The sequence below is a fragment of the Dinoponera quadriceps genome, unplaced genomic scaffold, assembly GCF_001313825.1.
Source record: "Dinoponera quadriceps isolate SergipeBrazil2010 unplaced genomic scaffold, ASM131382v1 scaffold2420, whole genome shotgun sequence".
Classification (NCBI taxonomy): domain Eukaryota; kingdom Metazoa; phylum Arthropoda; class Insecta; order Hymenoptera; family Formicidae; genus Dinoponera; species Dinoponera quadriceps.
The window spans coordinates 1,073,567-1,098,298 of record NW_014556754.1 but is presented as its reverse complement, the minus strand read 5'-3'; the positions used below and the strand labels follow the sequence as shown (position 1 = coordinate 1,098,298).

Sequence of the window (24,732 nt, the reverse complement as noted above, 5' to 3'; positions counted from 1 at the left end):
TACGGTACAATACTTATAATTTACTTGTGTCGCATGTAATGTAATACGCGGATAATCGATACAGCTTAAGGTTCATCGTGACGATACGAATACAAAGATTATACACGTTGTATAGCGGGAATGTCTCGAGTGAAACGTTTTTTCTGGAGTTCATCCCCCCCCCTCCCCCCTCGCAAAGTCGATTTGATCGACGCTATCAAATGATAACAGATTCGAACGTTGGAAGGTAATCAACAAAAGGCGGAAATGATCGCGTGCCTTTGTCGATCAGGAAATTATAACAGGTGTCGTGTATACTTTTATATTTCTACAATTATTATGCATGAAGAACATGGTGAACGTTAATTGGCCAAAATATATTCGTAAATAACGAATAACAATTTCGAATATATAACATATAACGATAAACTCATATAATTTTTTTTATATAAATATGCGACGTAAAATTAATCATACACATTTAAAATTGCTACTCGTTATTCGCGTAAGCATTTTGACCCAGATATAAACAAAAACAACACAATATTTTTTTACAATTAAAAAAATTAATAATAAATATCGTTTGCTATTTTATCGATAGCAAAATTAGAAATGCGATTTCTTATTCTTGACGTACGATAATCGTAAGTAAACAGTGATTCAATCATTTCAATTTCTCCGCGAAGGAAAACGCGCGGAAAAGTTGAACGATCTTCTGTGACAAGTTTGCACGGAGAAAAATTTATTAATATTCGTGGGCTATCGGAACTTCTCAACCCACAGCTGGTGATACTCGAATTGAGTAACCAAATTTGAAATTTATCGATATATACAATTCTGAATTCCTAAATTACAAGTAAATAAGTACAATATAAATGACATCATGTAAATGACTTAGTAACATAAGAAAGTTTTGCGCCCATCTCTTGTCGATTTATCACCAGTGTCTTTTGATCATACATCCGAAATTATAGTTACTTAACGAAACTAATATCTATCATTTTGGCTAACCTATACAAAAGTGTACCCAGCAACATTTTAGCGAGCATATGATTAAATATATATTTTTAACCAAATTGAGGGTTGAAGGCAAACGAAACAAAAGATAAGTCGTTCAAAACATTATGTCGTTCCAATGATCAAATGTTCGCGATAGGTTTCCGATACCACTTACGCACACGATTCCATTTGTACTGCTTTCTCTTCAAGGATTACGCGTTCTTGTGTCTGGGGATGGAGAACGTAAGAAAGCGGATTCGCGCGCGGAAACCCGGAACAGCCAAGTTTTTGCTACACTATTTACACAGGGACTATGTACAATGTATTCTTAACACGTCTCGGTCAAGACTAGTCAGCCGACGACACAGCGAAAGTCCTCTCGGTCTTCGTTGTGATCTGCAATGATGTTATGATCATCGTTTGGTCGTCCTTTATCTTTCAGAATAGTCTGTTGGTCTGGTTGCTCTTCTTGCCCTCTCGTAGCGATATTATTGAGTATATCCATCGCCAGGAAAATATTAAATTCTTTCTAGTCCTTTGATGAAATTCTTCCCGATCGATCAACGATCCTTTCAAAGGATACACGATATAAACTGTTAAAATAATAATGTCTTTGAAAATAGTTCCCTCATTGACTGGAGTTGTCTATCATTCTTTTACATCTTCTTGAAGTTCCACTCAATTTCGTGAAATCTTCATTTATTGCGCTTAACCCGTCCACAATTAGTTAACAAAAGTTATCACAATCTTTTTTTTTCAAGCCCGTTTGGAATATTTTTCTAACAAAAGATACTCCGGAAAGATTTCATCATTGGTGCACGTCAGTTGGCAGTAGCCATTATACGATGAGAAGACGACCACCATTAATTATCGTCGGATAATTTGGCAAAATCCAGGGAATCCATCTAGTAAAATAAAGAAAATGTTTTCCTAGAACACTATCACACACAATGTTCCACTTTCATTTCATGTTATCCGCCGTAGTCATGACAATCCAATGAGATCCGCAGCCCCCCCCCCCCCTCCCCCCTCTCTTCTTTATATGCACCGTAAACCGTAATGCATTTGGACAAAAGATGATATCTTCTGATCGTCGGAACTCCGACTGCTGAGATTCGGGCAGATCCTCTGCCAGAGCGTCGTAGTGTCGTTCTGCCGAATCCGCGATAGTCGTCGTCACGATTCGACCAGGTTCACAGCAACTGTTCCTCGAAGATGGATCAGAGCTATGTTCTATCGGGTCAGAAGATGACTGTCAGTGGTCGGCGGAAAGACTCGTTTCCCGGGGCCGGTGCCGTCTGATATCCACCGTACTGACCCATTTGCGGGCCCAACAATCCACCAGCCTGGACCGGTCCGGGATAATACGCTGGTAGAGTTGCTCCGGGACTCGCGGCCGATGATGTGGATGTCGAGCTTGCGCTGGAAGAGGCTTGCTCCGTTCTCTCGTGCTGCTTGCTTGTGTCCGGTGACTCCGCGGCCGGTGACCTCGCAGGTCCACTTCCGCCGACAACGCTACCCGGGCTGGATTCCTCGTAAAGCTTGTTGGGCTCGTAGCTGGGCCGGTTGTAGTCGACAAGGGGCGGTTTCTGATCCATGTAGAGCTTCGACTGCTCGAAGTACGCCTTCGCTGAATCCAAGTAGCTTCGGTCCAGATAGGTCTTGGGATTTGAGTCCAGATACTTGGGATCCGGGTACATGCTCATCGCGAGACTGCTGGGCGGCATGTAGGCAGCGCGATATTTGTCAGCTTCCATCGAATACTTCATGGCGTCCATCGAGCTCACCACCTGGAACAAGAACGGGGAATGCCGTGCATCGACGCTATATTTCCGCTAATATAATGTCGTTATCGCGTTATAGGTCTCTCTACACAAAATCTAGCCGCAATTTCACTATATGATCAATTCGAACATAAATGTTCACGTTTAAGAAAATTAATTTATAAATGAGAATTCTTTCGTGAGAGCAAAGTTCGGACAGCTGAAGGTCCCAATAAAACTTAGAGGAATTAGGGTCCCTATTATTAGTCTTTGCAAATCTGTGCCGAATTCTGGCAACCGGCCTTAGAAAAACAGACACCGAGAATACGACACTACCGCGAACGGATAAAAAATAGGTGACAAAAGTCGAGAGTCAACCCATTCGATTCGGTCGGCGCGCAAATCGCGAAATCGGTGAATCCGCGACGCGACCCGAGCCGGGAGATTTGTTCTATGTCGAAGACAACGCTGCCAATGGTCATAAATTTCGTCACGTTGGGCCAAACGCGCTTCGGACCGGGCTGCCGCGAATTGAAGAGGGAGGCCGACCTCGAGAGACGGCCGTTTAAAAAACGAAAGAGAAGGAGAAGGAGAGGCGAGAAGCAGCGCGCGTATTCCCGATTCTATAATTCGTGGACGAAGGAAGGACCGCGCGGGATCCTTTGTCGGATCGTTAAGCGGTTTTGTCCGGATGATTTACATCCAGTCTTAGCGATGCTAAGTCTCTCTCGTCCGCTACGACCAATTGATTACAGCCCGGCTTCTCTCGCCTCGAGAGAGAGAGAGAGAGAGAGACCCCTTCTCTCCGCGAATCGCAGCGGCGTCCAGAAATTAAAAATTCCTCTTCGTCATATGACGCGTTCCGATATTCGTATGAAAATTCGGTCGACCGCGACTAGCTCGATTATCACGGCGCGTTTTTATTATATTTTCGCTAACATTAAATAATTGTGACGTATGATTCATCGGGTGTGACGTAGATGCGTCGAAATAATTTGACGGTGCTGTTGAGGGTTTTAAGTCGGTCACGCTCTGTTTCGGAAATTTCAAATAATTTGGAAACCAAAATATCCCCGTTAATCTTTATTTTGATGTTTAATCTAGCTGAATTTTTAATTTAATTTTAAACCGCTGTAATTATCTACGCCGAAGTTAATTTTAAATATTTGGTTTCTATAGAAAAAAAAAAACAGACATTCGAAACTTGCGCGAAATAGAAAGTATTTTATAATGTAGAATTAAAAATCTCCAAGAAAACAGTCTTTCGTTTATTACTTAACTATGCGGACCATTACGGAATCTTAGGTTTGCTTACACGATTCTAAACGTTTGTCAGCTTCTTTCGGATGTGTCTATCATCGTCACTGTCGCGTTGGTCCATTCCGTTCTCATCTACGGCTTTCGTTCTAGGAGACTTAATTATCCAGCGCGATGTCGCTGTTAAAGCGTACAATGACACCGTATACCGTTCGCCTCTGTTTTTGCTCACAAAAGAGCGCCATTCTCCTTTCGCGCCATGTGTCGTCGAAGTCGAGAACGAAAGAGAATGAGCGCACTTTATTTTCCAAATGGCCTCGAAGCAGTGGGAGAGTACAGAGAACGAGAAAGTCAACTCCCTCACATTGTCGCATTGTGTCACAGCCCTTGATATTTCAGCCGCTTCAACATTTCGTAAGAACTCGGTATCCCTTGGACGACACGTTCGCGAAAGCGTTGACGAAATATAATTTTTATCCATATTAACTCCGCGACGCGCGTAAGTGTGCAATTAAATTTTTTTTTTTTTTGTTGAAATTAACACTGGTCGTGATGAGATTTAGTTTCAGCAACGTCGATTGACTATTGCTGCAATTCAATCGACTTTCTCTTTTTCTGTGCCGTTGGCTGTGACGTAAACTGGATAATAATTTTTATGTCGTCAATCAAATCGAAGTGTGCTTAATTATGTAACTGATGTGATTGATTTTGATTCCCAAGTTGGTTACCCGCTTGTTTTTTTATCTTAGGTTTCGTCATTGAGAAGGTCGGTTGATTTGTCGCCTCGAGTTTCGCTGTTAAATTTAGTCCTCTTTGAGAGAGCTGTCGTCACTTCATAAAGAAAGCTACATATATAAGAAGAATCTTGACAAAAAATATCAGTGTGACTCTTTTCTCTTCTTCTCTTCTCTAAACTTTCTCTTATCATCTACCCATGTAAGGATTAATTACGTCCCCGGTGACGTTGAGCTAGAGAGAGGAAGAATTCGAACTCGGCTGGGCGAAGATAACGTTGGAATTCTTCAAGCGTGCCGCTCGCCGCCGGTGTTCACCAATAATGGTCGCTTGTATCGCGCCGGTGCGTCGTTCCAGACGCGTCGGCTATTCAGCCGTTGAATGCAGAAATAACTAGCTATCTGTTTGTCTCCCGTAGCCAGCTGCGGAAATTCATATACAGACCACGGTCTCCGGTTTCTGTTTGCGAAGCCACCCGGGGGCCCCTTTGTTGCAACAACGAATGAAACGTAGCTACACTCATCCTCCCTCTCTGCCGCTACCTTCCGCTTCCTCCCTCATCCTTCCTCTTCCTCTTGCGCACGCGATCCATCTCCGCTTTTTCTCCTCCTTTTGCTTTATTTACGCGGCCGACGATCTGTCTCGCGGACTCGATACGTCCAGTCGCCAATTGTCTTCGAGATAAATGGATTTGTGATTGTGACTTTGTGGCGCGGTAAAATGCCGGCCGCGAGTTAACGTTGCTATAGAAATAGAAATATCTCCACAAAGACGAATCATTAATTCGATTCGCTCGGGAGGTTTCATATTTCAATCCAATTAGATGTCCATGCGGAGTCGAATTAATAGGTTCCCGCGGGGCTCGATCCGTCCGCGGAATTATCTTTTCCGTTAACAGCCATTCCGGTCATTCCCGCGTAATCCCGTTCTTGCCTCGTCGTTTGCGTCTTCCATCCCCAACGGGCGTTTTGTTCCAGCGAATTTCAGCATCATCTATGCCCTTATAACCCGACCACCACTCGTCTGCATCCGTTTGACTTGTACGACTGAGTTACTTACTGCGAGTATTCCCGACGACGCACTCGATACCGCAATCGTGCAAAATAACGTAGCTGCGTTTTCCGTAATAACGTCGACACGAACTACTGAACGTTTAACGGTGTAATTATTCTTCGAGCAACGGTGGATGACCATTGCAAAAATCAGACCTCACCAGGCGGCGTGGATCGAGCGGTCGTTCACCGGCTGCGTCCACTCTGCGCCCGGACAACGATGTAATGTTGTCTCTAGGCGCGGTGTACTTGTCGTCGCGTACATATCACTCGCGCGAAAGAAATATCGACTTACTTGAGCAGGTGCCCCGAGACCGGCGGACATGGCGGCAGCCGATTGTTGTGCAGCCGCTGCCGCAGCCGCAGCCATGCTGGCCGCCGAGAGGGGGCCGTAAGCCGCCGCAGGGCTGTAATAGGAGCCCATCCCTGCCTGTCCCATGCTACCGGCCATCCCTGTAACGTTACAACACACGCGGGTATGCATAAATAAGACGCCGGCAATTTATGAACGCGTCGCCTTTAACGGTGGCGACGTATTAATTAGCGAATCGCGCTTGCGTAACGACGACAGCGACGACGAATTGTCATCGCTCACCATCCTCGCAGGATTTACGCGCTAACAATTAATAAGCGATGCGCGACGTTCCGCCGCCTGTCGGAGGGATGAGGGTTATTCTTGGGGTTAACCGTTCGCCACGTGACCCGCGTGTTAAATTACGACGGCGCGTTCCTCAGGAGGAGACGCTACCGGGTTGCGAATGTCGAATGTTTGATATTCAGTGGAATCATTGAATAAAGAATGTAAAGAAGGAGCATATCGCGATATTTGCTGGATTATCGATCGGATATAGTTTATGACTATGTCATAATTAAGGTGACGTTAATATAATAATAATATAAAGATTTCAAAATAAAGTGCTTAGGAATATTGTTGAAGCTTCGCTGTTAGAAATGTTGACATACATCGTGACTCGGGTATTGAAGCAGTTGCCCAAGAAATAAAAAAGCTTGCCCAAAGGCACGAGGATAAACTACATAAACATATTAATGAAAGGTACTACAACTTTTTGATAATAGTAACCTAAAGCGACTCAAGCGAACTAAAACATTCGATTTAGTTTCGCACAATGATGATGTGTAATCTAGGACATGTAGTGAGATAATCCTAGATTATATGTATTTAGGTAATTTAGGTCAGAGCAGAATTACTGATTAGTTTAAAGATTAGTTGTAATTAAATTAGAGAAAAAGACTCGCACATATCGATAATTACTTTGGGTGTACTTAGTAACGTCACGTCCGTTGCATCCCGCCGCTACGTATTTTTGCCTCATGCTCCTTATATTCTTTATTCAACGATTGGATATGCATATTTAGACGCGCGTGCGTACGGTGCACGGGGTGATTTAAGATGACGCATTTAGTAATCGCACGTGGAAACTCGCGATTAGCAGGAGTCCAGATAAAAGATAGACGTGGGCGTTTAATGAATAGCGCGCGATTATTCTTGTCCTAGAGTAAGAAATGCGCGCGCTCTTCTTTTCGTAGCTCAACAATGACGGGTAATGATCATGGGCCATTTTCGATGGAGATTGATATCTCCGGGTCTAACAGGAGTGTGTGTCTCTTCTCTTTTTACCGTTTTGCACGTTTTGCCGTTCGTTTAGAAAGAGGGAAGGAAAGAGGACGAGCATCGTGTACCTGGTGGCTTATCGATCATCGACAAAGCCTTCGACGAAGCTCCATTGTCGAGCGACGACGATAGCGACCAGGAGACGTCGCTCATGCGCCTCATTCCAGCGAACCTAACCCGAAGGAGGATGATTGGCGTTGAGTTCCCCGAGATTTATGATCACCGATGATGCCTGAAGATCGCCAAAGGCGAGATGGGCATATTGAGGATCGAGATGCGGCACGATTGCCGAGCTCTAGCGCGTGGGCGCGAGATAATCGCGTAAAGTTCCCGTCGGGATTCTCGATTCGTTGTACTTTGTGAAGCAGACGCATTTTGAGAAAAAGCAACTGAAGAATAATTTAAATGATCACAAATCTCGAGCGATATGAATATATTATTTGGTAAATACCGCTTTTTCTTTTAATCCTCCCATATTGATTTTAGCTAAATTTAACGACTGAGATAACGGTTAATTAGCTTGGAGAAGATTAAACGATTATTTTTGAAGCAGTTTCGATTAAATGTTTAATCGGATTTTTTTATCCACTTTTTCAACACGGAGGTTCCACCTTTTTGATTATAGAAGCGTTAATCAGGTGTGGAAAGTTTTGTTTACGGCATCTGTCGATTTTGACTTATCTGTTTTGTCTCGCTGGTAGAATTTCAAGAACAGATGTTCGATGAATCGAGCCTGGTACGCACGAGTCCCCTCGGTTTGCAGAGATTTGTTTGCCGTTCCTGGGTCGCTATTGTTTTCATTGTGTCGCGCCTCGTACCGGATTACGTAATTTTGAATTTCCGTGCCGGACGAAGGCGCGAGAGACACAACGTGATTACTAAGTCTAAATATTTTACGCGCGTCGTGGCCGTACTGTGTGCGTATGTGTGTATATGTCCGTATGTGTGTGTGTATGTGTATGTGTGTGGACATGTGTGTCGCAAGTTGTCGCATTATAATTCAAACGCAAACACAAAAGATTCCGCCGTGCGACGTCGTTTTCTCTGCTCGGCAAACCTCGCTTTTCGTGTTTCGAAACTCGCCAGTTCGTATGGTAGCGTAGTCTTCAACGTGCTACATATCGCTGTACATTCAGCGGATACATATTGCTGTACATACAGCGTGTGATCCTCATTTTCACGTCTTCCGGAGAGAGAAATATATTAATTATTTCAGTATATATTCTCATATATATTCTCGTATATCCATTCGTGAAGTTCCAGTCGAATTTGGCTTTTTCTCCGCGATATATGTGTTATACGCTAATTTTTCTCAAATTTACATACAGCATTAACTTGAAATTCGTCGAGAAATCTCAAAACTAAAAACTCCGATTTAATTGTTTTTCGATATTCATATATTTTAGAAAATATTCGATATTCATATACTTTTAGAAAAATTCTAATTTTAATTCGTGCACATTTTATCGTGCAAATTGATCTGATATCTCTCGGGGATATAAGGGTAAAGCGGAAGAGAGAGAGAGAGAGAGAGACCGGGGAACGTTGGAATAAATCGTCGAATAATTCCCTTCGGCGCGGCAGGGCCGTACTTTGCAGAGCGTGTTTGTTCGAGGATTCATTGGATGCAGGCACGCGAGCGCATAAACATGTCGCTGGCTCATTATTTATCGAATTGTCTTAAGCTCCCGCGGCATTATGCGAAAGTTCGCGACTCGGTGGTCACGCCCGCAGGCCAAGAGCACGTAACTCCATGGATACTCGCGATCGTAAATCCATCGTTCGTTAAAAAAAGGAACATACGCCCCTGGGGTATGTTTACTCGGTGATAATTTATAAGATTCGGGGGGATACGTGCTTCCCGTTTCCTTTTCCTCGCGTAACCCTCGCGATTTCGTTTGCGCGTGTGTAACCCGAATGGACGGTGAATTCAATTATCGGTATTATTGCACGAAAAATAACGCGGAAGTCTTAAAGAGAGCGAATATTGTAACTTTAACGAATGCGTTCGATTTTACCACGACTTAACTCGGACTCGGGCATTTACTTATTCTGTCAACTATGTTAATTCGACTTACTTGCCGGAATCACGAGATTATGATATAAGTAGACTTTTAGTGCACCGAATCAACATTAGCGGGATTAAATGTAATAAATCGCGATCGGGGGGGATTTTGAATTAACATGAGAATTAGCAGTTTCGCGCGTTGTCCGAGAGGGCGAATTTCCGGTTAAGGTTCGTCCTTAATTCTCGTCCTTAAGGAACGACCAGTCGCACGCACGAACGGAAATTCGAGTCGGGATTCCAGCTTAAGGCGGTAATTTATCTCAACCACCCACGCGCTTGTCTTATACGCGTGCCACCGTGTAAGCTCAGTCAAGAGGTAGCCAGAAACGGTCGAGAGGAAAGAAATGAAAAAACTGGGCGATCTGTGGGAAAAAAGGGAACAAGGGATAGTTTGCGATGATGTCCTAAAGGTGAACAAAGGAAACGGAAACACCTTCCTCCTTTCTGTGAAATTTTACGGGAGGGACTAACAGAGTGTAGCAAATGCTATTTCAGCGTACAAAACCAGAAATAATTATCCTTTGCGACGCGATCATGTTGCCTAATCTCTTCCCTCAGAAAAAATGCCTTCCCTTGAAGCGCATACGCGTTCTGAGGGCACAAAAAATTTCGCAAAAAAATATACATATTATGTTTCCTTACGAATTACGCAAGTCACGCAAAGTAAACTTTTTTGTATTATTTCTGATATTGATAGCTTGATTTTAGGTTATCACGAATTCGTTTCTTGTACTTGACCGTCTATAGTCCGCGGGAGTTTCAATTCAAGCTTGAATAGAAACGCGCAGAGAGGAGGGAGGAAGCGTTTGAGAAAGGAGAGGAAATACGGAGGAGAGATACAAACAGGAGCAGGATAGTCCCCCGCGTCCGATAAATCGGAGATTACCGATCGCTACTTTTCGTAGGGTGGTCGCGTGGGCGTCGAGATATATTTCAGCTTTAATCGCGACATCACCATTGCCGGAATTAATAATTTCTCGAGTGGGAGCGCACTCTTGACGGATATCCGTAAACTCGCCTACGCGAACGCGAATTACACGACGATGAATTACAAGGCAGACGCGGCCACGTAGCGTAACGTGGAACGAACTTTCGAATGTCACCTTTGTCACGCTAAAGATGTGATAAACCGCGAGGAAAGCGCGATAGTGAAAGCATATCATTAGCGCCTCTCTATGGGCATTTCCTTAAATTCGCTTTGAATTCCGGGAGCATCGTCGTCTAAATCGTACGGGCGCGCAATTGAAAATTAAATGTGTAATGAAAGAAAATCGACGGTTCAATTTACAAGTGATAAATTAACGGTGTCTGTGGCGATTTCATTTAAACGATTAATTAATACTGTGCACCGCGATGAACTGCTGCAAATAATTACGACACAGGATGCGCTCTAATTCGGAATTGGTAGGACAATCCGCGCTCGAAACAAGGCGGCGATATTTGTAAAACATGCTGCGTACGCACTCGTTACTTTTAACAATGTAATTATTCATACACATTCGGGTAATAAATAAATAAATGGGTGGCGAGCTTGTTTACGTGAAAAATACGCGCGTATTATTATGTAATGCAGATAACGCTTCCGTGTGCGCGGACGCGCGGTCTTTATTGCTGCGCCACAGAAAGATTGCAATTATTGTTAAATTCTAAATCGCTGCGTTCGTCACGCATAATGCATTCGCGTCTGCGTCTCGTATTAATTAAACAAATTGGTAGCGCGCCGTGCATTTTCTGTGTTCTTGCCGCGTTTGCACGCGCGCTCGATTCCATTATGCCCGCTCAATTGTCACAATAAACTAACCAGACGTGACGTCAACGGAACGGCGCAAGTGTTCGGCACGAGTGTTTACGCAATTGCGGGAGGTGCAATATTTGCAACAACACCTCCACGCGCCACTTCGTTGCATTGCGGTGCAACGAGGTGATCCCCGTCAAAACCGCCGGTAGAAAAGTAGGTGTGGGAAATAGCAAACGAGGGCAACGGCGACGAAAAGCCGACCTCTCATATGTCCAAAAATAATGAATCGCTTCTCTCCTTTTTTGAGACACGTAACATTATACGGACAACTATGATAAACATTCTCACGTGAAGAATAGCATCGGTACACTTTTTGTTAATTGAATTAAATTCACAAGAGATCTTTTGTAAAAAGAACTCGTGAATCTGCAAGTTTGGGCTTTCGATAACTAAGTGGACAGCAGGTAATGCGTTCACTATTTATAAACGTTAGTTTTTTTCATATTTTATCTCTGTATTATATTGGTTTATCAAGTCGATAGTTTCTAAGTCAATCATTTTTTTAACCATTCTGGTACGATCGTCGATGACTGATGACAGTCGCCGAGCGCTCATAAATATAGCCACAAACATCGAATACAGACATATCCTTTTGAATAAATTTCGCTTGAAACGCCGATATAGACATCTCGTTAGAATAAATTTCGCTGAATTATACTTGAACTGAATTATTATATTCATTTGTCCGTTGTCACATATGACGAATATTTTCACGGCGCGATATTTAATCATGTACAGTCATAGCATAGTTACGCCATGAGTGTTATTTTATGCAAATAACTTTTTCGTTCCTTGTCAATAAATAAAACTTTTTTATACAAATCGATAATAATAATGTTACAATGTCACACACGTGAAAATGTTGGTCGATTCTCGTACAAGACTGAATGTTTTTGAACTTCGTTATTCTCGCTATCACTAGATAACGTTACGTATACCGAAAATAATAATCACTGACAAGTGATAATTAAGCTAATTACCTGCTCGAAGTGCGTCCATAGGCACACTCGGGTATGGAATACTGTACGGATAGCCTTCCTTGCGCAAGGTCTTGGGTTTTCTTCTTGGTCTGTATTTGTAATCCGGGTGTTCCTTCATGTGTTGAGCACGTAACCTCTTCGCTTGATCGATAAAGGGACGTTTCTGTTCCTCCGAGAGGAGTTTCCATTCCGCACCTGCAAAAATAAATTTCAATATTATGACTAACAATATATAAAGCATACACCGCAACGGTACATATCATTCGAGTAAGACGTATAGCAGGCGATATATGGGACAACTCTTTTTTTTTTTGTATCATTCCGTGACGTCCTCGCAATTCATTTCCTACCGAGAGAAGTCGAGGTCTCTTTCTATTCTGTTTTTTTGTAGAATCTTAATATCGCAAGAGAAGCGCATGCATTTTCTGTCGGTAGGTATTTGCGAATCATTTGGATAGAAGCATCGATCGTTCTGTAAATACTGTGTATTCTAAATTTGTGCATTCAGATATAGTTGTCTGGAATAATTCGTTCAATACTACGTCCAGTCATTTCCAGCAATTATCTCCATTAATGTGATTAAACAGTGATTAACACATTTTCGATAGTACTAATATTTGAGAACTGCCCAATCTGACACAATTTGAAGGACAAATATTTAAAAGTGCGAGACATATTTCGTACTGTCAATACTGTACAATACTTTGCATATCGTCAACAATTTAATATTTGTACTTTGTTTTGGGAGTTATTTTTAGCTGTTGGGAAATTATAATGTTCCTAATAAAACGAGAAGAAAGTACACATTGAAAGAATTGGGAAAGATCAAAGTGATATCTTTTTAAAATATCACTTTGATTTTTCCCTATTCTTTCAATGTGTATTTCCTTCTCTTAAAATATCTAATATAACGTGTCAAAATCATCTCGATTAATTGAGAAATAAATTATCATCTATCGGATTTGGAATACATTTTGTAGATTCTATATAGTCGTATGTATCTGCGACGAGCGTTCAGAACCTTGAAAGAATATTTCCGGAAAGACTCCGTTCGATGAAGGGGAGGGCGCGGAACGTTTTTAACCCCTTCGTTGCCCCCTTGCGCCCCCACCCGGCAGGCGGGCTGATTGTTTTGCGCAGAATTAATTACCACTTGTTGTCGACCGTCGCAGAGGCGCACACAAAGCGCAAAGCCCCGGCTCTGGCATCCTGGAAACGGAATCCGCTGGTAGCGAGGTGCGACACCAACGCTGACGCCGAGGTTGATGCAACGGCGGAACAATACGCTCGGGGTTGCACCGCGACGTCGCCAACAATGGCCGCCACGACGAGACATCGACGTCGCGACGTGCTGCAAAGCTTGCAGCTGTTTACGGACTGGAGATTTATTTCATCCGAGAATTCGGTCGAGAGACTATGAGTCATATGAGAGGCCGGAGGAATTCCGAAAAAGCCCGAAAAAAATATAACGGAGATTGAATGTGGAATGTGTTTTCAGAAATATTCTGAAAAATCTCGAGATCTAATTGCTTTGGGAGTCCTCATTAGAGAGCACTTCTGCTAATGAAGATTTATTTTGGTTGTGAAGTACAAGCAGGATACTTCAATTTGAATGCATGACTCAAGATTACACGAGACAAGCCAGTCGCGAAGTTACTGGGAGTGACTGTTTCGTGTTCTCCGAGTTTCACATGAGAAGGAGCTTTAATATCTTCCAATTCTTTCCTTTCCTTTTATACAACTTGACCAGGATTGCCGGACGCCGTCGGGAGCGAAAAAATCTCTGTGAGAAAGGAGAGAAAGTAAAATAATATTCCGAACCGTAGGCAAGATATGAGTTCCGTTCATGCAGGATAAAAATGTGTAATGAATAAGAGCAGGAAGGAAAAGAGAAAAGGTTTGATAAAATAGAATTTAAATAAAATTAACTAGAATTTGGAAACAGAAGTGAGGGCAAGGGAGAGAGAAAGAGGAGGCTGAAAAAAGAGCGAGCAGAGGGGGGTGAGAAAGAGAGAATAGAACTCACTCTAGAGAAAAGCTGATAAGAATGTAGGTAGTCGTGGATTCACACTGTACTTCTCAAGACCCGTGCTCCTTCTATTCTTGTCACTGTTTACTATCGACAACAACAACAACGGAGCATGTCGGCCGTTAGATAATACGGGTGGCGCACAATGAACTCCGAAGAAAAGTATCGGCAAACGGCCGGATGAGAATTCCAGAATCGTATCTTCCGAGACAATAGTCTGTCGATAACATTAGGAACGCATACATTAGTATCTAAATATTCTATAAATAATTAAAATTTCCCTGAGTTGAAGTCCACAGGTATATCGGGGATTCCCACTGATTCCGAGTTTCTTTACCTCACTTTTGAAATTATGTAATCAGATAAGAAAGAAACTATTTTACTTAGGCTTTTCGTCCGCCTCGGCTTATAGGTCCAGTGTTACAAATTTTCCAAAGGAAAACAAAGTGTTTGAGTAGTTTTTCACTCATTTATCTTTGAGATAATTTCCTAGAAATACAATATAGATGTTTGTAGTAAAAACTACATAATATTGCGAGATTCTGTTATCAAAGTTTGAGAAATGATGATTAGAATTGATCGTTAATTATTGCTTTGCCGTGAATAATTTATTCGGGACTATCGTCGAGTTGGGGAACGTGTAAATTCGGTGTCGAAATCATAAAACGAAGATAACTTCCGGTCGCGCGAAGGGAATAGTTCTCCTTTCTATTTATATTACGGCTTATCCAATCGATACACGTTTTCCCGTCTGAAAGGCAGGTGGCACGATCGAACAAGGGAGAGAGAGAGAGAGAGAGAGAGAGAGAGAGAGAGAGAGACGGGTGGTGAAGGGTAACGGAGGTGGCGAGGGTGGCGGGGTTCGGCGTATTTGTTTAGAACAAAGGCTTCCCAGCACTGATGGCATTAGTAGGTTGGCATTCGCGGGCAATACTCCTTCGTCCTCTCTTTCCTTCTTTCTGGCACCGACGACGATGACGACAACGACGTAGAGAACGACGACGAGGACGAGAAGAGCGAGCTTAAAGCACAATGGCGCCTGCTTTTCAGTCCTTTCGCTGGCGGACAATGCCGTTTATTTAACATCGTTTAAAAGTACAAAGCCTGTTAATTAATGGACGGGGGCGGTGGAGAGAAGATAAAGGGAAGAAGCGAAGGAAAAGAAAAGGAAGGTGAACAGAACGGCGGTGTGGCCGTGACGTCGCTCTCATTTCTACGACCAGCGCCGATGAAGAAGGCCGATAAAGAATAACGTCGATTGGCTATAGTTGTTATGGTTCGGGGTAGTTTGTTATTTCACTCGCAAGAGACCGAGGAGACGGTCACCGGCGATCGTTTTCGGCAATTCGACCGGACAGTTCGCGAAAGTGGCGACTTTCGGGAGGAAGAAAAAAAATTGCTATTCGAGGCACACGCGCGGGAACAGAAGATGGCGAGACGAAGGGGTGGCGATGCAGCTACTGCACCGCCGATCGATCGGTCTTCCCCTCCAACTCTTCCCCACCGGACTTATCCTGGACGATGAAACGCGGAAATTGGAAAACGTTTCCTGCATTTCCTGCTGGCGTGGGGGGAGGGGACTTTGGCGACTCGGAGTACCGAAATCGACCTTGCGTCGACGCGGGTTACGTGAGAAAATACGCCAGGTGTTAAAGATACACCGCCGACCTAAGACCTATAGCACGGGTAAACGAGGCTCTAGCTCGCCGATTAATATTTGTCTTTATAGTATTTATCCTTAAAAAATTTATTTGCTTAAAAACAACGTATGGAAAAGTATCATGGACGTTTACACGATGTATTTTATATAAAATATTATAAGTAGCAAAAGAGAGAGAAAGAGGAATACACATATACACACATACATGTAGAATATGAACCATTACATCTTTAAATTCTTACTAGTACCAAATATCTCTCTGCAACACTAGGAGTTGTGGTTACATGTTTTTTATATCGTGCATTTACATTTCTAAATTAAGGCGTTTATAAATTATCAAAATATCGCGCGCGCACGTGCGTTTGACACAATTAAATGACAGTACACGCGTATAGGTCTCGCGTACGTTGAAAGGACATTTTTCATCGGACAAGCGTGTCGTGTGTTCAACAATAGCGCGAGATTTAATACATTCATTTGCTGGCAGCGTGCAGTATAATTACGTTGTTAAATAAAGCGACAAAGTTAAAAGGAAATACCATCTCGAGTCCTCCTCGCGTGCCACGCTAATAGCGTTTACCTTTTCTTACGGCGCGAGACAATGGTGCCGTTATTCTCGTTACCGGCGTCGTATCGTGCCAATTAAGAAGATGCCTCGAAGGCGTGCGTATTATTCGTTACAGCTGATTCAAGGCCTTTTTCGCGGCAGTGCAGTCTCGCCTTCTCTTCATGGTAGACATAATCCTAGTGTGTCTTTTGTGATTTTACTAACGAGTATCTTACAACAAAATACCGACATTTAATGTGCGATTATTTTACGTTAGAACTTCACAGCCGATATCAATTCTTCATTAAATTGAACATCACACGGTGGAATATCGTTCTCTCATTTTATTCAGATCGTTTCATGAAACGTCGTTGACACGTACTCGAGCACTGCTGGCATCTTGAAATTTTAGGTCGGCAAATACTACACGAAAATCTCGAGCGAGATGCACTGCCGCATTTCCTCAATCTTTCCTAATCCTTTTTGCGCAAAGCTTGTCGCAGAATTCACAGAGAAAATAGGTTTCACTCATAAGTCTCGAAGTGGAGCAGAGAATTCCGTTCTTTGTGACACAAAGAGCGACCGGTGGGCGGTTCAAAGTAGTGAGAGCTTTTAAGGGGGTGGGAGCGTTAAGCCCGCTCGGGGACGATCATTTTTAATCACGCGCATACGGGGGGGGGGGAGGAAAGAAGAGGACAAGGATGCGCGTACGTGTACCTGCACGCGTTTTGTACATCGCTTTTGTCGCACCCGACGTCATTGTCTTCGCGATTCTATATGTAAGCGTAGCTGTCAGTGTTCTCTGCGAATTATTCCCCTTTTCACGAGTCCTACGAGCCGACCGGAGCTCCTTGAACTGAACGTTATTGAAACCTTTTTTCCGGAGAGATTCGACGGAAAATTCCACGATAACGCGCGTTTTAGATCTACCGTGATAATATAATTATTTATTCTTTCTGATCTTCCGATCTTCATTACTCTTTACGGAAAAGAACAAAATTGCTATTAAGGAAAGCGTTATGAGCTCAAGAGACTGTCACGGGGATTTAATGAGATTGTTTTCTAAGACTGTAAAATAGACATCTTATATTCTTTTTTGGATCCTTAACACGTATATGTTTGCGAAACCGACAAGTCGTTCCGTTAATACGTTTGGTGCCTCCTCTCCAAGGTTCCGGCAAGCGGCAGAAATACTTCATTACGATGAAAGCTTCTCCCGAGTCTCTTCTTCTCCAAACCCACCCTCACCACCCTGTTGTGTGTTTATACACCCTCTATTCCTCTCTCGTTTCGCTCTCTTTGTGAATTCCTCTCTCGGGGATGTTTGCACCGCATGCGTGCGTACGTGCATGCGTTTTTACGTCACTACACACTGTGCAAGGGGTAGTTGTAGATAGGTGGATTGAGATCGAGGTGGAATGTCACCATGATCGATCCGGTAGAAGGATCGACATCGTGTCGGAATAATCGATCAGTTGTCAGTAGAATGAATCGGATGAGATTGTTTCTAAATTTTTTAAATTAGTACCGCCTCAATAATTTTTTTAAAAACTTAACACTAGATTTTTGATTCAAGAGTTTTCTGAAATAATTTCACTGAGTTTCTACTTAATCTCATTGGCTGCGTATCGCCTCTATTCTGTTCTGATGTCTCGCACGGAATTGCCATCACTTTCAAAACGCTCGAGCCATTTGCTCGAGTGGACTCTCGAAGACGAAAGGGTAAGGCGCAAGGCTTGGACAAGCAAGTTGCACAACAGGAACGTTACAGCGAGGTCCAATAACTAGATTAGCTCTAAGCATCTCCCGACAGAGCACTCACTTTAAAGAACTCTCGCCCCTCATCCCGCGATTACCTTCCTTCAGGATACATCTGTAAGCATCCTCCGAGTGTCGTGAAACGTGGCGAATTGCTGGGTCGGAAGATAAACGCGCGGGTCGCCATCTACTAATTGATGCAATAAAACCGGCGGCTGTTTTATCGCACTCTCGGACCGGAATTATTTCGGTTTTTTACGCTGATGCGAGGCGCGAAGTGTTTATCCCAACAAGTAAAATGTTTCAGTCAGCTTTTCGTAACCGATAATAAAACTGCTGGATGATACAGCAATATAATCATCAAATTCCAAATGCCGGTTTCAACTTGAAATGTCAAAGATTTTGAGGAACCTGAAATTGTACAAGTCGTGGAATTAAAACGTCTCGAAGTTCTAAAAATTTATAATTTTAAAAATGGACGAGTGAAAGGCCAGAAAAATGTCGAAGATTCAAGATTATCTCAAAACAGATTTGATATTTTATAACTTTTCGCGAGAAATATTCTCTTCTAATATCCTTCGTCACGTTAATACAAGTTTCTCAATTTTTTTAACAATTTCCTACGTGTTTAATTACATCGCAAACGTGTGCTCTAGTTACTCTGCCGGTTAGAGGAAAGCGAAATTTGACATTGCACGCGTTAGTCTGCTACATTCCAATCGCCGGATAGAGGACACGCGCTTGCAGTTCCTCCTCGCTTCGCGAAGGAGTTTCGCGCAAGAGAAGGAAACGGACAAAATTTGCGAGTGTCGCGACGAGGTTGGATGTGTATGATCTAGAAATATGCTTGACGGCGAAAGAGCGACGGAAAAGTGTCGCGCCGACAAAAGAGGAAACGTGGAGGAAGAAGTGTGGGGAAGAATAAGGGTGGCTATGGAGGAGAAAGAGAGAGAGAGGAGCTTAGGGGNGGGGGGGGGGGGTAGGAAAGGGGGTGGTACGTTGAGCGTGCGCATCATTTTTACCGAGAAGGAGGAGAAGGTGGAGGACGAAGAGGTGGAGGAGGATGAGGAGGTGGAGACGCTTCCCTTATTCGTCGTCGCCGGGGAAACGAAAAATGGGGGATAGACGGAGCGAGGCGAGGAAGAAAATGACGGATAAAAGAGCTCGAGGGAGTTGCGGAAGGTCCTTTGTCGACTGGGGTATTTAACGGAAATACTAGGCGGAATATCTTCGTGTCGTGTTCCGTCGGCGCTAAATCACGCGGATGTGTGCACGAAGTCGTCTGTGTGAAGAAAGGGATGAAAAATACGTCATTACAGGACGATGGTCTCGGTCGCTTATCGGACATACTTCCCGCTTTGAATTCTTTTAAAATTACTCTTAATCGAGGTCTGTCCTTTACAGAACGATGGATGTAGGATTCATCACGTTTTCGAAATTTTCTGGTTAAGAGATCTCGTTTCACCAATTTTCGAGAATGTCGGAAGAGTATCACACATTTTCACACATACTCCACGCGCGTCTATTGTCTTGCGATAATCGTAATCACTTACCAAGCCTCTTGGAGATCTCGCTGTTGTGCATCTTAGGATTTTCTTGCGCGATCTTCCGTCGCTGCAATCGTGACCAGACCATGAAGGCATTCATCGGCCGTTTAATGTGTTCCGCTTGCACTTTCTTGCCTGCTGGACCGAGAGGGCTACCGAGGCCGACCCCCATGGGACCGACACCGGCACCGGCCGTTGGCGATGTTCCCGTCATGCCTTGCATCGTGCGTAAGGTTTCCGTGAAGGAGCCGTCGCACATGTTGCCGCCGGCTCTGTAAATTAAGACAACTGCTGTTTAACAACCTTTATCAGATTGTTTAGTTTAATGGTGATTACGCGTGAATCATTAGGAATATAATCCCAGGTAAAACAGAAAATGACGTCAAAATGACGAGAAAACGACCGTAAAACTAGCTTTTTGATCATTTTTTTTTTCATTATTTTGACATTTTCCTGTCATCGCCATTTTCTTTTCTACCTGGGATGATGGTCGAACACAAAAAACATAAAAGATTTCGTTGAGTGACTTTGGGTTGCTTTCATTGGGAATAACAGGTAAACGATATTCGAAGACAACCCGCTGACGTATTTTGACTCGCAATATTGTGATGTTAATAAGAATTAGCGAGTGCCATTCAAAGCGTAAATCTATCAATTCACCAGTAAATTCGTTCACTTCTTCATTTATTTCATGCTCTAATATTTCAGTCATCATTTAACTGTCTACATTCTTTCTTCAACTTATTGACTGCAGTAGACCCACTCCAACTATCTTATTTTTGACGTATTACACGTGTGATACTGTGCAATTAATGGATTATATGTCTTCGTTTTACGAAAAAATTGTTTAAAACGAATCGTATACGAGCGTTCTCGAAAAATCGCTTAGAGTTCCGATGCGTATCTAGCAATTTTATGATATGCATTGTTGTATCTTATTAACAATAGTCGTTACGAATGACCAATAGTTATTGCGATAAGATTATATGAAAAGACGTGTAAATTCTCGTGGCAGTTTACTTTTTAAGATAAGCTCTAATATTTCAAGTGACGATACATCATAATTGTTTGTTCTGTATGACAATCCTTATATTAGTATACAAACAAGCATTATTTCCTGATATTTTTTAGCTTTCTTTTGCATTAAAATACGAGAGTTAGTAATTTTCGGTCGGTAGATTGCAACTGTATCATCTCTGTCATTTGTAAAGACTTCGTGCGTGCGGTCTAACGAGGTGAGAGTGAAAGAGAGCTTTCTTCCCGGCGCTACATAATTGCTTATTCGTTTGCCCCCCGATTCATAAGCAAATTGATCTTATCCTTTTCTTCGTATCAAAGCCATTAACCAATCTCGGCACGTTCCGCGCGCGCTGTCTCGTCCTTCATCCTCTACCCTAAACGTCATCCCCGCGGCCAAAGGGTGCGCCAAACGACTCACTTCCCCCTCTCTTCTTTTCTCTCCTCCCGCGCGCGTTCTCTCTTTCTCCTTCTCGCTTCGACAACCCTAGCTTCTCGAACTAACACAATTACCGCATTGAATCTCCTTGAGCGTTCGTTAAAAAAAACCTGTAGTGGTCTGGGGGAACTCAATGAGTAGGGGGTGGCGGGAGCAGCAGGAGGAGGAGCGGGAGGGGCAGTAGTTAAGATTTTGTAGGGTTAGGATCACCGTCCCCGTACACACGGTGGAGGAAGAAAGGGGACAACGAGAGAGAGCGAGTGCCACCCTCGAGTGTCATTCAGGGCAGATTAATAGATACGTCGGTTAGGCGAAGCTGCAAGGGGTGGAACAACCACCCCGTCATCATCGTTTCGCGGTGTTTGGGGTGTTCTCTGAGAATGCCCTTCTCTCTCCTTCTCTCTCTCCCTCCTCCCCCTTCTCTCTCTCTCTCTCTCTCTCTCTCTCTTTCTCTCTTCTCCTATCTTTCTCTCGTGGGGGTAGCTTACCGAGAAGATGCTGGAAGTAATGGCTGTTGACAACGAGCGACGGGGGATTAGGAAGTGCTAATTGAATGTTTAGGCGCGGTCCGCGGGTAAAGACGGAGGATGCGGGGTGAGCCGCAATTTATTGTCTGTTTCGATCGAGAAAGCGAATTTTGCTCGTGGGTATATCGAGTGTTGCTTATAAATGACCAAGAGTTCATTATTTCGCCCCATTCCGACGGCATTTTCAGATTCCGATGAATAATGTCAAATTCGTTACACGAAGGCTCGGTCCACGTGCGATTAAAGAATATTTCAGCGATATTGGTGCGATTGTAATCTCTAGACTCGTGAATGTTAGGTTTATGTGTTTTGGGTTACACGTTTGAATCGCTATGAGAAACTTTATAATCCGTCGGAAAGTATCCTATTCGATGTCCACTAAAACTTCTCGCTTGTAGATTAGGCCATCGATGATCCCGTTAATTTTCATTGAATATTCGATAGTTTAACTGAAGATACGATGCAATTTTTTATATAGTTTTTTTTATCCTGTTTTATTTTTTTATCCTGTTTTCTGTTGATCACATATCAATATTGATAGTCACAAGTAGTTACGCCTCATGCATGAAGTAATGAGTCAGTATGCATCGTTCACCGTTAATCATTGTGACAGTAAACGTCATTGTCGTTAAATAAGTTATTTATTACGGTTTATGATCAAAGCAGTGAATAACTTTTAAAGTTCGATGAATTATATTATATTATATACTTTAGTTTATGCAGGCAGCACTTTTCAATTAATTTTTTTGAGTGCTGAACCATTTTATTGTTCCAATTTTACTCTATCACTCATGAGCAGACATATTTTATAATCGAAATATGAATTGAATATGTATAATGGAATAGAATAAAATTTGATATTATGATAATAGATTTTATCCCGATATCAGTAGTCAACATGTGACTTAATATTGGGAAATAAAGTGCGAATCTTGTCAGAGTCTTCTTAGATCTTGTCAGGTCAAAGTCAGAGTGACAAGTCAGAATCTTGTCATGTCAGAAATTAAAGAGCCAAGTCAGAGCTTTGCCAGATCAAAGTTAAACGTCAAAGGAAACCCTGGTCACTCACATGATTTCTCAATCCTAAACGTGTCGATAAAATTTTTAAATAATTTATCGCACATTCCCATTTTTCAATGAAGATCTAATTTTAGGATTATAAGTGGGCAGTCTTATTTAAACGAAGTCTGAGATTTGTAGTATAACGTATGTTGCTATTGAGCAATTTCTGCCGTAAAGGGGGAGAGGGAAGACACGTGAAAATTATATTTGATTTCCCAAATAGCTCGATACCACTCTAGACAAATCTACCCGCTTTTCCCTTTTCGCCCGAAGACTCACCTCATAAAGCCGGCGGCTCGTTGGTGCAGCTCCAGCTCAATTTTGCTGCCGTGGTTGAGACTTTCGTCTCACGATGCGTTGGTTTAATAACAATCACAAGAGAGACGCGACAATGTCGGGGTTCACTGCACTGCTCAATTCGCCATGCACATGATTTGCGGTCAGGGTTCTCGGTTCACTGTCACGACACTCCGGTTCTCAGTTTTTCCGTCAGTCCTCTCATGTATTGTCTGCTCCATGTAACACGCTGTCGTCCGCGGTCAGGCTCATCTCGACGATGTTGGGAACCGCACGACACGTATCGAGCCGACTCTTATTTGCGACCCGCGACGTAGTAGACGGAGACCCGCGCGTTCAGTCTTACCTCGGGAAGGTTAGCTCTGGAAATGCACGGACGTCGGCTGGAGTGGAGCGGGCAAGTCCGCGGTAGTGCCACCAGCAATTCTCTCCCCTCCTCGTATCGCGGCCGTAGCAACCGCCTTCATGATCCAATCGTTCGCAACCAGGGGCGGACATGTGCGACGTGGTGGCGTATTCGCTATTCTGATTGGCTTGAGTGGCAAAATTGTCGATAACGAGGCGGCAAAGGCCGGTTACGTGTGCCTCTCTAACGCACATTACCTGTTCTTCGAACTGTCTCTCTTCAACTCTACGCGCCTCTGCTTTCTCCGGTGGGGTGCGTCTTGCGATTACGCGCCGTACGAAGCTCCCTTTCGACGTGAGAGCGCGCGTACTCTCTCGCCGAGGTATAATCATGATCGAAGTGTCGAAGGAAATCGTTCTCTCGGTTAACGTCATTAAAATCGGGCAGGGGTCACTCAAGAAGTCAAAGATAACTATAAAAATGACGTGGGGGCTCATGAAACCTGGAAGTCCCATTAAATACCAATGTAATTTTTATCATCGACGGATTTTTCACATTTATTTCAAAATATTTACAAATATTTTATATATATATTAGCATTTTATATATGGTGTGACTTATTTTATAGTCACATACATTACTGACTCAAAAGTTCTTTACATTCAAATTGGCTAGTCTGTTTCTGAGCCGAATCGAGAGTGTAGTAGTCGAGAGTAGATATAAGAAGGAAGGATGACATGGATAAAGAGGGAGAGAGGGAGAGAGAGAAACGAAAGCACAGGTAACTATTCTACTGCCACCCCCACTTTTATCGCAGATGGATCCAGCCCATGAAGAGTGGGAGCAGGGAGGACCGTGAAGAAGGTGGGACAAGTGAAATGGTGGGCGCTAGTATCGCGACTCGAATTCGAGAGAGCGCTGCTAAGAATAGAAATAAGAAAGCGACTTCTCTTCGATACCAACCGCTCTACCATACTTCCTTAGCGTGTACTTCCCCTTCTTTTATCTCATACGATCTCTCACTCTCTCCTCTCCTGCCTTCCTTTTTCCCTCCTTCTTTCGTCAGATCTGTATTCGCATTTATTCTGGTAGGACATTGTGTTCGTCTTACAACGCAACAAAATGGTAGCTCTCGCCGTTTTGCTCTTTTTTTGCGGGATTCCGCGGAAGGAATTTTCACGACGGGGGCACTAAGGCAGGGGTGCTTTCTTCGCATCGAGTTAACCCTTTGCGCTCCGC

At 43.2% G+C, this 24,732-nt stretch overlaps 1 protein-coding gene across 1 annotated transcript; it reads right to left on the bottom strand.

Moving 5' to 3' along the window:
• LOC106748135 (transcription factor Sox-3-A) lies at window positions 1–23,489 on the bottom strand. The gene is made up of 5 exons (XM_014626382.1): window positions 23,130–23,489; window positions 19,812–20,077; window positions 12,265–12,459; window positions 6,081–6,238; window positions 1–2,768 (listed from the first exon to the last, which is right to left on the bottom strand). Exons 1-5 carry the CDS (start codon window positions 23,132–23,134, stop codon window positions 2,220–2,222), a joined length of 1,173 nt encoding a protein of 390 aa, XP_014481868.1. The 5' UTR covers window positions 23,135–23,489; the 3' UTR covers window positions 1–2,219.
• Between the last annotated feature and the right edge of the window lie 1,243 nt (window positions 23,490–24,732).